This window comes from Monodelphis domestica, chromosome 4 (assembly GCF_027887165.1).
Source record: "Monodelphis domestica isolate mMonDom1 chromosome 4, mMonDom1.pri, whole genome shotgun sequence".
Taxonomy (NCBI): Eukaryota; Metazoa; Chordata; class Mammalia; order Didelphimorphia; family Didelphidae; genus Monodelphis; species Monodelphis domestica.
In genome coordinates, this window is record NC_077230.1 from 181,685,767 (window position 1) to 181,703,421 (window position 17,655).

At 33.7% G+C, this 17,655-nt stretch overlaps 1 protein-coding gene across 6 annotated transcripts in view; it reads right to left on the reverse strand.

Annotated features, from left to right (window-relative positions):
* TLK1 (tousled like kinase 1) overlaps positions 1-17,655 on the reverse strand; it is a 219,786-nt gene that overhangs the window by 11,930 nt on the left and 190,201 nt on the right. For all 6 annotated transcript variants that reach the window (XM_007494354.3, XM_007494355.3, XM_001375937.5 and 3 more), the window contains 6 exons: positions 12,766-12,863; positions 10,611-10,692; positions 7,633-7,724; positions 7,458-7,547; positions 6,893-7,062; positions 6,414-6,549 (listed from right to left, as the gene is read on the reverse strand). In XM_007494354.3, the coding sequence (XP_007494416.1) occupies positions 6,414-6,549; positions 6,893-7,062; positions 7,458-7,547; positions 7,633-7,724; positions 10,611-10,692; positions 12,766-12,863 (668 nt within the window). The remainder of the gene's footprint in view (positions 1-6,413; positions 6,550-6,892; positions 7,063-7,457; positions 7,548-7,632; positions 7,725-10,610; positions 10,693-12,765; positions 12,864-17,655) is intronic.

Consider the following 17,655-nt stretch of genomic DNA (forward strand, 5'->3'; position numbering starts at 1 on the left):
CCAATCTCCCTAATGAATATAGATGCAAAAATCTTAAATAGGATACTAGCAAAAAGACTCCAGCAAGTCATCACAAGGGTTATCCACTACGATCAGGTAGGATTCATACCAACAAAAATCACATGATTATCTCAATAGACGCAGAAAAAGCCTTTGACAAAATACAACACCCATTCCTAGTGAAAACACTAGAAAGTATAGGAATAGAAGGGTCTTTCCTAAAAATAATAAACAGTATCTATCTAAAGCCATCAGCAAACATCATCTGCAATGGGGAAAAACTCAAAGCCTTCCCAATAAGATCAGGAGTCAAACAAGGATGCCCATTATCACCGTTATTATTTAATATTGTACTAGAAACACTAGCAGTAGCAATTAGAGAAGAAAAAGAAATTGAAGGTATTAAAATTGGCAATGAGGAAACCAAGCTATCACTCTTTGCAAATGATATGATGGTTTACTTAAGGAATCCTAGAGAATCAACCAGAAAGTTACTCGAAATAATCAACAACTTTAGCAAAGTTGCAGGATACAAAATAAACCCACATAAGTCATCAGCATTTCTATATATTTCTAACCCATTTCAGCAGCAAAAATTAGAAAGAGAAATACCATTTAAAATCACCCCAGACAATATAAAATACTTATATGTTCCTTAAACTAATGGCTTAACAGATTAGTTCTATCTTTGGAGGACTGTAGAGATTAGACAGAGGTCCCTAAAAATGTAGCAAAAGGGAATCAATTAATGAGAATCACATTGTGTCTGAGAATCTTTATAATAAAAAGCAATGGCTTTGTTGTGTCTTTAGCTTTATAATGAGTTGATATAAACAAATCTAGTTTTTATCAGCTTGATGTGGGACAAGAATAATATATAAAATCATAAAATCTGTCAGTATTTATTAACTATGTGTCAGGTACTATGCTAGGCTTATAAATATGAATGAAAAATTCCAATTCAAAAGGAACTTTAATTCTGTAAAACAAGGATTCTTAACTTGTGATCTGTGAACTTTAAAAATGTTTTTGATAACTCACTACGATTGGTTTCCTTTGTAATCCTGTATAATTTATCTTATTGCATTTAAACACATTCTGAATCTGCCAAAGGATTCCATCACACATGAAAAGTTGAGAATTCCTGTTTTAGTGAGAGGCAATGAGAATGAATATAAAGCATGTATAGAATAAATATAAAGAATTTTTAGAAGGTGGATGCTAGCAGTTGAGATATTAAAAAAACTAAAGTGTTGTAGGTAGAATTTGAATTATTTCTTGATGAGAGAAAGGGACAGGAAAAAGAAAGGGAGAGGCAGCATCTTGTAGGCACAAGAAACAGTATAAAGGCATGGGGATAAAGAAAAAAAGAGTTTCATGTTTGACTGGATCACAGAGTCATGGAAGGGAGTGATGAACAAGGATGTTGGAAAGATCAGTTGGGTTCAATTTGAGAATGATTTTAATAGCTGAATACATTAGACTATACAGGTATCCCTTCCAGATCACAGGGATTAGGAATATAGTATCTCCATGATATGGGAAAATCCACTTAAAAATTTTTTTTTTGTTCCTTTTTATCGGAGAAGCCATCTGAATTTTTTTCTTTTATAGGATGTTTACAGTACTGTATTCTAAAATTTGGGTTAAGTATTTGGTCATAGGTTATATACAGTTTCTAAACATTTTCTGTGTTGTCTGTTAGCTTTTGTATGTTCTTTGCAGTTTCCACAAAACTCACCCAAGATTCTCATTTTGCTTTTCATGCTGACCTGTAATGTGAAACCATGAGGGGATAAGTTGAGCTGTGGAAGGGATACCTGTATTTTCTTAGAGGAAATAGGAGGAAACCACCGAAGTTCATTATTGCGATTCATCTAATTACCAAAACATCTGCTAGCATCCTACACTAAACTTCCAATTATTTCCAAATCTTTAAACAATAAAAAACAAATTGTTGGATTTTAAAAGCACATGTTCTTTTTTTGGTGAAATCTCTGGATTCTATTAAAAGTTTTATTTCATCTGAAAAGGAAGAGGTTTTTAGTCTTTGTTGAATCCTTTTGTAATAGAATAATAAATTCAAAGTTTGAAAAAGCTTTAGATGCAATCTGGTTCAACCGTCTCCTTTTTCAGATTAGGAAACTGAGGCACAAGAAGGTGAAGTGTCTTGCAGAGGTTACACAGACAATCCAGTCCCCTGACACCACTCCTTCCAATGATCTTGTATTTGCTCCTTTTCAAAGAGCTTTTAATTATTTCTTTACCCAGTTCATGAGTTGTAGATTTTTCCCTTTTAGGACTTTAGCTATTTTGAAAGTAAATATAATTTTTTCCCCAGGCTTTTTATTTAGTTTCATTACCAACTCGATAGTGTCTCCCTTCTAGGGAATGCCTATTTTTTTTTTTTGCCCCTCAAGGAACTTGTATTTATTTATTTTAAACATTATTTTATTTGGTCATTTTCAAACATTATTCATTGGAAACAAAGATCATCCGCCCCCCCCTCCCCCCATAGCTGATGTGCGATTCCACTGGGTACCACATATGTCCTTGATTTGAACCCATTTCCATGTTGTTGGTATTTGCATTAGTGTTCATTGAGAGTCTCTCCTCAGTCATATCCCTTCAACCCCTGTAGTCAAGCAGTTGCTTTTCCTCGGTGTTTTTACTCCCACAGTTTGTTCTCTGCTTGTGGATAGTGTTTTTTCTCCTAGATCCCTGCAGATTGTTCAGGGATATTGCATTGACACTAATGGAGAAGTCCATTACATTCGATTGTACCACAGTGTATCAGTCTCTGTGTACAATGTTTTCCTGGTTCTGCTCCTTTCGCTCTGCATCACTTCCTGGAGGTTATTCCAGTCTCCATGGAATTCCTCCACTTTATTATTCCTTTTAGCACAATAGTATTCCATCACCAACATATGCCACAATTTGTTCAGCCATTCTCCAACTGAAGGGCATCCCCTCATTTTCCAATTTTGGCCACCACAAAGAGCGCAGCTATGAATATTCTTGTACAAGTCTTTTTTCCTTATTATCTCCTTGGGGTACAAACCCAGCAGTGCTATGGCTGGATCATAGGGCAGACAGTCTTTTATTGCCCTTTGGGCATAGTTCCAAATTGCTCTCCAGAATGGCTGGAACAATTCACAGCTCCACCAACAATGCATTAATGTCACAATTTTGCCACATCCCCTATAGCATTCAATATTTTCCTTTGCAGCTATGTTAGCCAATCTGCTGGGTTGTTTTGATTTGCATTTCTCTGATTATAAGAGTTTTAGAACACTTTTTCATGTGCTTATTATTAATAGTTTTGATTTCCTTATCTGAAAATTGCCTGTTCATGTCCCTTCCCATTTATCAATTGGGGAATGGCTCATCAAAGCCTTTTTAAATGATGGTGAAAATTAAACAAGTCACCACAAGCATAACTGAGTATAATGCCTGTGTATATCAATTCTAGATTTCCACATGTAACAAAGCTATGGCACAATAGTATAGTAACTCTAGCTGTCTTAAAAAGAAGCATGGTTGACTCAGTTGGCCATATTCTACAGACTTACCAAATCTATATCTTCAAGATGCTTTGCTCCCATAAATGATGGAAGGCAAAAGGCCAAAATAATTTATCATCTTTTGGAAAAGAAAGGAAAAATGAAGTGTCCAAGACTTTTATCACTGCTTTTTGCTACAAATAGTTGGGTCATGGGTTTCTTGGGTATCACAAAGAAATTATTTTGGGTTGATGGGGGAAATACCATGGAAAGCACAACACCAGTCATCCTTAAAAATGATTTTGCCTAAAATCAGGAAAAATAGCTGACATAACTAAAGTATGGCACAACAGTTACCTTAGCAGTCTTAAATTAGAACCACACAGATGACTTAATTATCAAAACTACACTGCTGAAAATACTGAATCGTAAGCAGGCAATTCAGTATTAAGACATACTCTAAATCCTCAAGATTCTATGAATCTCATAAACAACAGAAGCCAAAAATTTACCCTTTGAAAAAGGAAAAATGATGCTAAAGCAGATTTTTAAGAAACATTTAGAAAAAAATTAAAATGGGCAACAATTTTATAAATATAAGTGACTGAATTTATGAAAAGAATTTATGAAAGGAATATATTAAAACAAAAACCAAGAAAATGTCAGTTAAGGATTTATAAGTATTTAACAGGTGACTTACAGTTTCATACTATGTTTTTCATGCCCAGTTCTATCCTGTGTACCAAGTAGTGGTCATTTATTGCCTACTATAAGAATGTAGTTATTTTCAGTAGCGCTATGAAGTTTTGAACTACAATCAGGGAAGTTCCAATTTTGTTTATACCACAGTATTTCTGTGAAAACTCACAGAGGCAGCATGGAAGAGTGAAAAGAATATGGTCACAGAAACAGAAGCCTTCCATTCTAGTAATGCTTACTGGACTTTTGGGACCAAGACAAAGCCTTTTATTTCTCTGAACACCAATTTGCTCATATCAAGATGTTGATGATCTGTTCCTTCCTCTTTCATAAGACTATTGTTGTAATCAAATAAATTAAACGTATGTAAAAATGCTTTGAAAACTGTAAAGCATTAAATAAGGTAACAGTGTGATTCTAAATTAATTTCTCTGACCTTTTGAAGTATGATTACCCATATCTTTGGACTTCAAAGGTATGTCTTAAAAGTTACAAATTAATCTAGATTTCAAACTTTCTGAATCAAGGATAAATTAACACAAAATATATTTTCCTAAATTGAGTTGATCAACTAATCTTCAATTAGTCAAGTCAATAAAGTTTAAAACTGTATTAAGACTTTAGTGATACCTGGGATATACAATCAACTCAGCTCCCTCAGTCCCTTTCAGCTCTAAATCCTACTACTTCAACTGACAATAGGTTGTGCTCCAAAGCACATATTTAAATTACTTGATATCAGAAAGTATTCTCTCAGAGGAAGGGTAGTCAGGTTTCCACCAAGCAAGCCTATAGAAGCCTATTTAATTTATATTTAGCAACTCTCTGTATAGTGGTAAGGCAGCCCAGTGGATAGAGTAGTGAACTCAGAGAAAGGAAGCCCCAAGTTCAAATTTATCCTCAGACATTTATTATTTGTGTGGCCTCAAGCAAGTTACTTAACCTGCTTTCTTCATCTGTAAAATGTACCTTACCCACACAATGGGTTATGAGGATCAAAGAGATATTTATCATGGGTTTAGTACAGTGCTTAGCACACATGGGGTGCTATATAAATGATAGCAGATATATTAGTTGGAGGATTTCATACTAGCTTCTCTTCCTTGGAAACTCTAGAAGACTCCATTACAAATAAGAGAGAAGTGTGACCAAGGACTTCAGTGGCTATGGGGAAGGGACATGTATTAAAATAAAGATAAGATCCTCCTAAAATTCTCGTGCTCCTGTACTTGCAAAGGAGATTGCTACTTATCCAAATATTCTGTTTGTTTGAAGGTATAATTCCTATTTTGGGAATTTAAAAGTCAAAACTGAGTTTGTTTGTAATCATTGCTCTTTTAAGTAAGCTAGAACAAAAATAACTTTCTCCTTCAAATGCCACCACCTTTTCTTTAAGCAACAAATGGCATCTTTTGAAAACTCCGTTTATTTGAGCAGTTTTAGGTTTTTGGGTACTCAGAAATTTTTCAAGCTTGGTAGAATTCATGTTGAAGTAGTTTCTATAAGCACTCTAGTACTCTTTGGGTATATCCTAAAAAGAGATGAACGATTCATAGTATATGTGAGTGAATATACACATACACATATACCCATAAAATCCTTAAGGGTATATATATTTTCATAAAGGTAGTTCTAAAGCTTTTATCTTCAAAAATTGCATGTAACTTCAGATAGAATCATTAAGTCACAATTAAAAAGAAGAAATCAAAACTCTCTCATGTGTTCTTTCCTATTCACTACCATGTCCAATTTGATAGTAGAAAACTTAATAGCAACCCCTGCCCCCAAAACCCAAATGAGGGACACATTACATAATATGCTGGATTTGTTCGTTTGTTCTTTAAATTATGACCAATATAATTTTGGTGACACCCCAGAAAGACACTTTGTAAAAGTAATCCACATCATCTTAAAGCAAGAGCATGAACCAGTAAACAGATTAATGCTTATTAGTAGCTCTGAAAGCCCTGCCTAATAGATCTCTTGTCTGCTGCTCTTGCTCAGTTTGTTAGAATTTATTATAGGGAGGGGAGCTCATCTTTCAGTGGCATCTTAATCTATATGTTCTTTTCAATGGCTTCACTGTGAAAGTTGACTTCCTTAAAGATCAAGGGTTTAAAGAAATGGAAAATAGTTCCCCCCCCCCCCCAAATGTCAAGGGATCTCTGATACAGGAAAATCTGATCTTTTAATATCTTAAAATGCAATTACCAATAAGTCCCTGCCCCTTGAGAGGTTAGATCCATTCCATCCACGCCATAACTATCATCATCCATAATTTTGGACAGGCCAAAATCAGTAATTTTGATTTCTCCGCATGCTGTTCCATCTACTAAAAGGATATTTCCTAACAAAAAATAAACAAGTACAAAAAATTAGGAAATACTTTAAAGGTATATAAAGTTTTCCCCCCAGTCTGCACAATTGCAAGCAATTCATTCTTTTAATTATTACATAAAACTAGATTTTATGTACTAATTAGAAAGTAATTATTTATATATTAAGTTTTTAGTTTGATAGTTCTAAAATTAACAATCATTCTGATAGTTCTCAAACTTCAAAAGTCTGTTAGCATAGCTTTCACCTAATTTAATGAATTTATCATTTTAAAATTATCCTGAAATTGTTATCTATAATTCAAGTATCAAAGAATAAAACAAGAAAATTATCTTGATAAATTTCCCATTTACCTGGTTTAAGATCATAATGGATAATAGGGGGTTTGATCTCGTTGAGATATCTTAGTGCATTTACAATTTGCATTACAATGGACCTAGCTTCTTTCTCTGACATTAATTTATGTTGCTTGAGATAGAAATCCAAGTCATTGCCTTCACAGTATTCTAACACTGTACAAAACCTATTAAGATAGAAAACAAATACATGTATATTAGATATTCCATTAAATTGTACTCCCAAATTATTCAAAATCATCATGCCCAATATATTGAAAAAATGAAGTATATATAAAATATTGACATTTAATTGTTAACCAAAAGTAAGCTGTAATTGCTTTCTTTTCCCACACCTCGAATCCAGGCATTGAGAGAGAACTTAAAATAAAGAACATTTCCTGGAATAGGGTAAAGTGAATATGTTTTGAGGAAAGCACAATATGGTGTCCTATTTTTTAGGAAGTCTCTTTTTTATACAATATAACAAAAACTTTAACATTCCAAAGTCCCCCAAATGAAGATAGCTATCACAACTTTTAAATTTCTTATTCATTAATGATGAACTCTATTCTATACTTACGTGTCTGTATCCAAGGAGAAATAATCATATAGTTTAACTATCCTGGGGTGGTCCAGTTCTTTGTGTATTCTATACTCTCTGCAGGCATGTCTAAAGGAAGAGAGCACGTTAATTTTCCGTGATCAAAAGACTCTTGATCAATTTACCACAAGAACCATAAGGCATTAATATTTACTTGTGGTAGTTTTCCTTCTTCTCATCTCTCCAGCTTTTATTAAGCTGGTGGATCTTCACAGCAGCATATCTTTGTTCATAAAGGTCAAAAGCCTGAAATCCAAGGCAAAGAATAGTTAAAGCCAAAGACCAAGGAAATTTACAATAAAAATATAACAATTCTTTAGTAATGATTTACATTGGTAAATTATTCCATGAGGTAGACTGGATTGTCTATCACTGTGTAGAGAACTCCTGGTAAGAAAACTATCTCTCAGGATATAGATTGGCACCTGCTCTGGAAACTCTTAAGAGCTGCTTAAAATCTTAAGGCAGAGGTGTCAATTAAAGCCACCAATCAGATTAAAATATAATTCAGAAATATTTAACACAACAAATAAAAATATAATAAAACACAAATATTCCTGATGTGTAGTTTTCTAAATCAATATGCAGTCTGAAGGAATTCTTACATACTTGCCACAGCTTCAAGGTTTACAAAACATATTCTCTAAAACCAACTCAGTAACTTAGGTAGTGGTATTAATTTGCCAATAGGTCACTACAAGCAAAAAGTGATGGTGTTAAGATCTGAAACCAGGGCTCTAGACATATCATATTCAGCACTTTCCCCAGTATATTAAGTGGACTCCCTTCTGAACAGATTCTCACTCTAATTTCTGTAATTTTATCAATAGAATAAGATAAAACAATTCATCTATACTATCATGTTTACTTTGGCCCATTCCAGAGATAATTTCTGAAGAGACAAGAAATTCAAGTCAGCAGATTACTATGGCTCTTTTGGCTGCAGGCTGAAAGGTAGGAAACATATTTCTTCCCCACTTGACATCCTTTCATTCCAGAGAGTTCCCTTGTCCTTGAAGCTCAATGTAGTATTAAAAAATCAAATTGATATACATATATGTATATATCTATCTATCTATCAATATATCAAACAGGTTTAGATGTTCCTTCAGAGCGGCAAACAACATTGTGTCTACTGTTGAAGTGTGAAAAGTCCCATTTAACATTGCATTAGATAAGCTAAAGGAAACAGGTTTTAAAATACTGCCCACGATGTAACAAATTAACTTCAAGAACAGAGATTTCATTGTATATCACATAAAGCCTGAATTTTTTGGCGTAAACTTTAAAATAAGCAAGACTTCTGGCATTTATCTGGAAAGAAGACATTTTCCCCTTTCCCCTAAAATACTTTAAATCAAAAACTGGATCTCACCTTACATTCAAGTAAGAAAGGTCATCCCACAAATATTATGAACCACAGCTTTATCATTAGATTGCATGAGAATGAAAGTATATATTCAGAAATTGTACTAAAGGGTTTTTTTCCCCCATATTTTCCTTCCAAATTTCGTGGACAGAGCGGAGTTAATTTTTTTTTAAAGTTTCAAAAGAAATCAAGAATAACAAAGCCAGTGTGAGTAAATATTAAAAAATGCTGGTAAAAGAAATGAAGTAGAGATATCTAAAGTATAAACATTGAAAAACTATAAAGAACGAGAAGAAAATAGATTAACTATGTAAACTATTAGTCAAAAGTTTTGATTCTTAATCGAATAATGATTAGAAATACAAAAATAATTCTTTGGGGATCTTTTTTTGGGGTCAAAGGAAGAAGACTGTTAAGCTTGGGTTATGCATCTTAAGAGCTAGAGGGGACTAAAAGAACATCCTATCCAACCTCTTCATTTTTATAGCTCAGGAAACTGCTCTAAATGACTTGTCCACAGTCAAACAGTAAATGAGACTTTGGTCTCCCAATTCCCTATTTAGTACTTCTTTTTGGGTTATCAAATTAATAGTGTATTCAAACCTTAATTAGCCAGCAAGTGTTAATTAGCTATCTCATTCTTCAAAGCTATTTTTAAGGAACCATGATTAGCTTTGAGACAAATTCCATAATCTCTAACCTGGCTAAAATACCTGGAGGATGAAAAACACCTTGGTTCCATATGCTAGTTGAGATTCTTTGAAAACTACAAAGATTCATTTTGTAGCCTCTAATCGCAAAATGACCACATTCTTAAAATCCCTAATGGGGGTGTCAGGAGTAGCAAGAATGGTACAAGTTCAAGATCAAGAGAACAAGGGTTCTCTGCTTGCTTTCCCTTGCTCATCTGTTATACCATAAAGCTAATAAGTAAACAATAAGTCTTAAATACTTAGAAATTTGGCTAGGCTCTGTATTTAGACTAACTCAGTCTCATTTAAAATTATTTTTATAGCTTAAAAGTTTTGTGTATAAAGCTGTCTAAATACTTGTGTTGAGAAACACTTCAGTATACAGTATACTAAAGCTGAAATGTAATGGTACTTTCTTCCATCTGCTTGCTTAGTCTAAGGCAATTTCTAACTCTAGAATCCTTAGCATGTACTACCATTAGACTTGCTCTGCATAAAACTGGAAACCACATGGGAGTCTCCATTTCACTGAATTCTTGACCAAACATTTCTAAGTGAAGTCTAAATCCCATTTTCAAGACATTTCTGGGTTATCTTTATATTTGACCTTTTGCTAACTGGTTCAGGATGGATCTGGCAGTATTAGTTAAAATAGAAGCAGGGTATTTAGGCCTTAAGAAGTCACAAAATAACAATAAAAATTTCTGACATTTGTATAGCCCTTTTAAAGTTTGTAAAGTGATTTACATAAATTACCTCATTACCTGCTCACAACAACTTTGCAGGTTAGGTATTACAAGTACCATTATTTTCATATTCTAGATAAGGAAAATGTTGAGTGATTAGCTTGTCTGTCCTGACTTGGCTCAAGTCTTTACTAACTGTTTGAATTTTCTTATCTAATTAAAATATCATAATTAGTTCATCTGCATTATTCTGTAAGACTGCTAATAATATTCACTAAATTTCAGGAAGGTCCTACATATTTGCATAAACTTTAGATTTGCCGTAATTCTGAGGTTTGACAATTTCTCTATATTAATCCAAACAAGAGATTGAAACATACATTACCTTATATACTTCACTAAAGCCACCTCTACCAAGCAGATGAAGTAACAAGTATCGTTCATTTAACGTGGGATGATCTTTAAACCTTGGGGGAAAAATTCATATATATATTTTTAAAATTAAGACAAAGGTATGCTAAAGTCCCACCTATACTAGAGAGCCTTTTTGGCCATGTCTTCCTTTAAAGATTTTTCTTATTACCATACTGCTTAGAACATCTTCCTTTCAATCTTTCTCCCCTTCTTGCTCTTCCTAGTCTTCATATCTCCATCTGGTCTCTTTGACCTGTGGTGTTTCAGGACTTGGCTTAGCAAGCTCCTAACTCCCTTTAATACCAGAATTATGTTATATGGTTAAATGGCCAACAGCACTCTGTGGTTTTTGAAAGAATATGTCTTCTCACTTGTACGTGTGCTCTCTAATGCCTTTTAAAAATACTGCTGTATTTAATAGTTTCTGTGCAGTTCAATAAGTCCAATGTATTATGGGTTAAGGTACCTGGGATTGTGCTAGATTCTGTGAGAGTGAAGACAAAGGTGAAAGATGGTCCCTACCCTCAAAGAGTCAACATTAATCAAGATTTTATCATCCAAGCATATCAGTTATCTTAAGAAAAAAATGGCCTTCATCCATGAGTACATTTTAGCATTACTGGTTTTAAACAGTTCATTCTGTTGCCTTTTGAATTAAATTCTTGTTGCCATTTGAAAAAAAACAACAACAAAAAATTCAAAGTGGACAAATAAAGTTTCAATTATCTTTTGAAATGAGTATTATTAAGCATTATAAATTTGCTGTATATGTGTCTGTTATATGTGCATTAGGCTCCACCATGTATGAAGCACTAGGCTAGATGATATAAAAATGAATGTTCTGCTGGATTATAATCAATATGATGAAACCATATGAATTCACAAGTTTTCTTTTGAATAACCAAGTCTTTCACAAATATCTTTAGACACAATTTTCATGAGATGAGGCAGATTTTAAATTTTACTCTTTGTTGTATTAAAATTCGAATATAGCAGGATTTAAAATCTTTTAAAATGTCACAAACTGTGATGATGAATAAATTAATTAGTATGTTGTTTACATTTAAATTAGGTAAGACAAAATTTGTTTTGTATGATATGTTTTGCTTAGTCTAAAGATTTCATTAGTAATTGCAAATAAAAAAATGGCTATGATTATAAATGCCTTGCATTTTAAAACTAGGACATGAATATTAACATTTTGCTGGTCAAAATTAATTACCAGGCCCTTAAATCAACAAATGATTTTTGCCTTAAGACTATATAGATGTTTTTTACATTCTGTTTGACCTATCTAAACATAACCACACTGTAAAAGCCTTTTCCACCTTTATCATGAATTTTTCTTTCTTTCTTTTTTTTTAAAATTATATTTTCTTTTATTTTTACATCATAGTGAATTCTGGAAATACCGTCTCCCTTCTTAGTTTCCCTAGAATGGAACTTTTTGCCCAATTAAATAGAAATACCAAAAAGTAAACATATTCTTCTGGCCCAATAGTCTCCAGCCTCTCTGCCAAAAAGAGAGAGGTGGACTTCATTCTCTGTTTTCCTGGCCAGTTTCACAGGTTTCTTCATTACTGACTTGAGTTTCCTTTTCATTCATTTTGCTATAGTCACTGGGCAAAAATTTTTCTGGTTCTGCTTATTTCACCCTGTATTAGTACAAACAAATTTTCCAGCCCCATGACATTTTGATTACTATAGCCCAACACAGTTTCTCCCATTAGTGGAAACTTGTTTGCCCTTTCCTGTCTTTGCCAGTCACTTGGAATTTAACAATAGAACACTGTTGACTACTTTAAGGCAAAAAGAATGCATACTCTTTTTTTAATAACTCCCAGAACGTAATGCTAAGATTTTATGCACAACTCAGAAAAATATTTCTTAACTGAAATCTTTGTTGTTATAAACCTTGGCTTATGTTAACTAACATATACAAATGTCTTTCAAATATGTAATATAGTAGCATTGCAAAGTATTGTTTCATGAATAGCAGTCTATACATTATTTGAAAATTTATTTCTTAGGATTCTTCTCCCCTCTTCCTTAAAAAGGGGATTATGACAGCTTTTGGCATTATGAAATTAAAATGGCACATAAAATATGAAATGCAAATGCATTACTGTGAATTATCTTCATTGTTTATCCTTTTGAGTTCCCGTATATGAAGATTCCGGACTCTTTCCAAACGTTCAAGTTCTGCCTGGATTTCTGCTTCTTCCTGGAAATGAAGGAAATGAACAAATTGAATTTATTTGCTATTAAAAAAAGGATTCTCCCCCCCACCCCACAAGATCAATATAACTGTGATAAAGGATGCCTCACATTTCAAGTCCTACTGAACTAGACAACTAACTGCTCCTCAATGCCTAAAAGAGAGAACACTATAAAGCAAAAACCAATTTTAAGAAATATTCTGTACACAAATTTAAATAACTATGCTCAGTACTACTAATGCACTACAGAGAAGCAGTTCTCACCATGTTCAAGTGAAAGTGACAGGGAGACAAATGGAAGTCTGAAATTGGTATGTGGCATTAAAGTGAGTTGGGAAAATCAGTTTCTGATAATGTAATTTTTAATTTAAGAACAAATTATTATCAAAGAAAATTAAACATGAAAAAATTCTTTTAGAAGAACTTTAATACTAAGGTTAATAACTCAAAAGTCCTTTTGATGATCACACACACACACACACACACACACACACACACCTCAAACAATAGAAGCTATTATGAAGGGCTGTATTAGAATATTTCCAAATTAATGTCATGGGGAAACGAAGATCTCAACGTAGTCCTGCAGGTTGGGAAAAGATGTTACATACATATTCCCTAGAAAAAAGATAAATATTCTGACTAAATTGGAATCAGTCTCAAAAAATTTTAATATTCATTTAAGTAATATTTAATTTTTTCTTTTGGACGTTGGGGAGAAATTTTTGCATTTAAAACAAAAGCAACCTGATCTGTATATTAATTTTAGTATTATTCTGGAAAAAAATCTGGATTTACTAGGCAAATCATAATTATCATAGTTTATATTTTTAAAAAGCATCTTGCAGATAAAGGTAGCTCCTTACAATGACCCTTATAGTAGGGACTATATTCCATTTTATATAATAAGGAAATATAGGTTAAGTGGCAGAGAGCAAAATAAAAAATATATTTAAAAAATTTTAATTTATAAAAGAAGTAACGTATTATCTTGCTCTAAGATAATAGAGATGGATTTTTCTTTACAATTTAAATTCAGGAGGATTTTCTATGTACTCTTAAGAGAAAAAGTAAACTTTACCATAACTTAACAATTTAAAACATTTGAGAATATTAATAGATAAATTGGTCTTCAGGAAACATAAAATCAATACTTGTTTTAGAAAATGAAGGTACAATTTAAAAAAAATATATGTTGCTGGAGAAGCAGAGAAAAGTTGGTACTATTGCATTAATTTATTTACATATATTTAAAATGCAAATGATATGTAACAGATTCAGTTGCATATGTAAACTCTTGTGTTTCTGGCTTTAGTATCTGGAAATGTTTATTTGCTGATGATTTTCTAGGTTATAATAAAAAATTAATATTGATGACAATGGCTCAAATAGAAGAAATCTCATTTATAACCAACATTCCAAGAATCTTAATTCTTCTCAAAATTTTCTGTTTGCGTATGGTTTTAAAAACTAGAAAAATTGTTGCCTCTAGAGTGTAAAAGGGCAAACAATAGTGGTGAGTATTTCCTGCAAGAGTCATAGAACATAAATGCTGAAGGACAAGAAAGATCTTAACAGATATTCTGGTGATAAGTCCATTTACTTGAACAACTTAAGAAATTAAGACTTGGAAAAACTAATTTAAACTTCCTCAATTAACACAGATAATAATAATGTCAGAGCCAGGATTAGAATTAGTTTTCTAAAAGGAGGCTTTGTGTTCTTACCACTAGACTTTAAATGTAGCATAAGCAAATTAGAAACATATTCTAAAAGCTTAGTTTAAAAAACTAGGGCATAAGAAACAATTTCACTGCATATTCACCCAAGTGCTAGTATTGCTACTAATTTTCCCCCCCAAACACTTAAGACACATTTAAGAGATGTTTCTGAAAATCTAGCAGAACTGTAGCCATTTAGATCACTTGAGATATTTTTGGCCACCTGGATGCTTTGCTAATGTTTGCTCTGAATCTTTATAAAACACGGCAGCTATATATGACAGAGTTTCCTAATGGCATGTTAAATTCATTTAGAAGTAAAGATACATTCAGTTACAGATACCAAGAATATGAAAGGAAATAAAGAACCTTGTGCTCAGATTGTTGTCCTAATACACTTGTTTTAATTTTTTTTTTAATTCAAATCAACTAACATTTATTAGATGAAATGCCATTATGCTGTGCTAGGGATAAAGAAGCAATAACATTTCTTGGGATACAGGTACATATAATACAAGGAAAACTGAAGAGGCTATACTAACAATTAGGAGACGCAAGGAAGGCTTCATTGAAGAAGATTCTTTGGGGAAGTGATGAGGAAAGAATGCATTTTAGGCAGGAAGGGCACCTTGTGCAAATGTACAAAATTAGGGGGATGGAGTGGTGAATTCAGGGAATAGTCCAGATTGGTTTAAATATCAAGTGTGGAAAGAGAATTTGTAACAATAGTGTAGATAGCCTTAAATACCTGGCTAAAGCAGTGGGGAGCATAGAAGTGGTTTTTGAGCAAGGAAGTGACCATTTTGGCATTGGTATAGAGTAGAAATCAAACATCACCCCCTCCCCACAGATCTGAAGTAGAGTTGAGTCCAAGATAAATGTCATTAATAAACACTTAACAAAGTAAATAAAAATTACAGTAAAATATAGATAACATCAGATTTAAAAACCAAATCAATATGCCACCAAACAGGGACCCTTATTTGCAGATTAATGGTGCCTGGTTTCTATTAGAATTTGACACCACTGGAATCAAGTGCTCTCTCCAAAGTCATTCACCTTTTTGATTGCTTAATCTGGGGGCCTCTTTGCAATCCATATATATTCTGTAGCCTTTGATACTGTCCGTCATCTTCTAAAGTCTCTTCTCTATGGGTTTTGGTGACACAGTTTTATCTGCTTCTCCTCTCCAGGTGACTCCTCAGTTCCCTTTGCTGAATTTTCATCCAGGCCATACATGCGAATTCACCCTCTGCATTATTTCACTTAATGATCTTATTATCTCCCATGGCCTGAATTCTCATCTCTACAATGTTAATTTTCAAATCTAAACATCTAGCCTTAATCTCTCTGATGACCTCCTGTCTCCCAACTGCCTAATGCACATTAAGACTAATGGATATCCTTTAGACATCTTAAAGTCAATACATCCCAAACCAACTTCAGTTATTTTTTCTCCCTAATCTCCCCTTCTCTTAAACTTCCCTCTATTTAGGCTTGAATCCTAGGTGTTAGCCTCAACTCTTCACTGTCATCTCCCATATCTACTTTTACCACAGCCTGTCAATTTTACCTCTGGGAAATACATCTCTTAATTTGTCCCTCCTTTTCTGTTTTCAGACTCTTATCACCTCACATTTGAATTAATGCAGAAGGCTGGATACCAATCCTCCCTGCCACTCTCCCAGCTCTAGTCTTTTCTCCCTCTAAACCAAAAATTATCTTCCTCAAACAAAGTTCTAATCATGGTCAAACCCCTACTCAATAAAGTCCAGTGGTTCTCTATTATCTCTGGAATTAAATATAAAATCCTTCCTGTATTTCAAAGCTCTTCAAAACCTACCACCCCCTCCACTCTTCCAGTTTTCTTATAGCTTACATCTCACCACATCCTTGAATAAGATAGCCCTCCCTATTCTAGGTATTTACAGGCCTGGAATGCTTCTCTCCTCACCTTGGTCTTCTATCTTCCCCTGGCTTCCTTAAAGTTCCAACTAAAATCCCAGCTTTTACGGGACAGTACTTTTCCTGGTCCTCCCAAATCCTAGTGCCTTCCCTCTGTTGATACTTTCCAAATTATTCTGTCTATAGCTTGTTTGTATATGGTTGTTCATAAGGCATCTTCCCTTTTAGGCTGTGAGTTCCTTGAGAGCAGAGACTTTATTTTGCTTTTCTTTGTATCCCTAATGTCTAGCATAATCCTTGCATTGTAGTTGGTGTTTAATGTTTGCCACCTGACTGGAGAAAGGAGCTACTTGTAAGCAGGGACACTAATCAAAAGGTATTATATTCCCAAGTATCTTTGATTGGATCATCCCTCCCTTCCTGACCACTAAATTTGGGCATTCCCTAAGTCTTGGCCATTCTTTTGTCATTTTTCTCCATTGGTGACATAATTGGCTCTTGTGATCTCTACTATAATATCTAAACTGAGGACTCCCAGATCCATATGTGAAAGTCTCTCCCCCCTTTTTAAAATTCCAGTTCTGAGACATCTCAACCTGCTTATCCCATTGACATCTCAACTCAATGGGTCAAAAATGGCATCATCTTTCCCCCAAGATTCACACCTCGTCCAAATTTCCCTAATTCAGTTGACAACCCCGTCTTCTTGTCTCCTAGGTCGATAAATTTGGGATTATTCATGACTCTTCTCCTCCCTAATCCCTATATGTAATTGGTTGCCAAGTCTTGCCAATCTTAACCTCCACAATATTTCTCTAAATTTTCACTTGCACTCATAGCTCAGATTCTCTTCAGTGGTCTCTCTACCTCCAATTTCTTTCCTCTCTAATCCATTCCAAACAGCTGTCAAATGGATTTTCCTAAAACAAATCTGCTTCACTCTCAACTCAAGGAATTTTCTGTTCAGTCATTTCAGTTGTCAGACTCTTCCTGATCTCATTTTTGGAGTTTTCTTTGACCAAACTTGAACTCATGAGGATGAGTCTTCTTGGTTACAAATCCAGTGCTCTATCTACTGCCTAACTGCCCCAAGAATTTTCAAAGACTCCCTAGTTGCATGGATAAAATACAAAATCTTCAGCATAGGTATCTATACAAATTAGTTTCCACT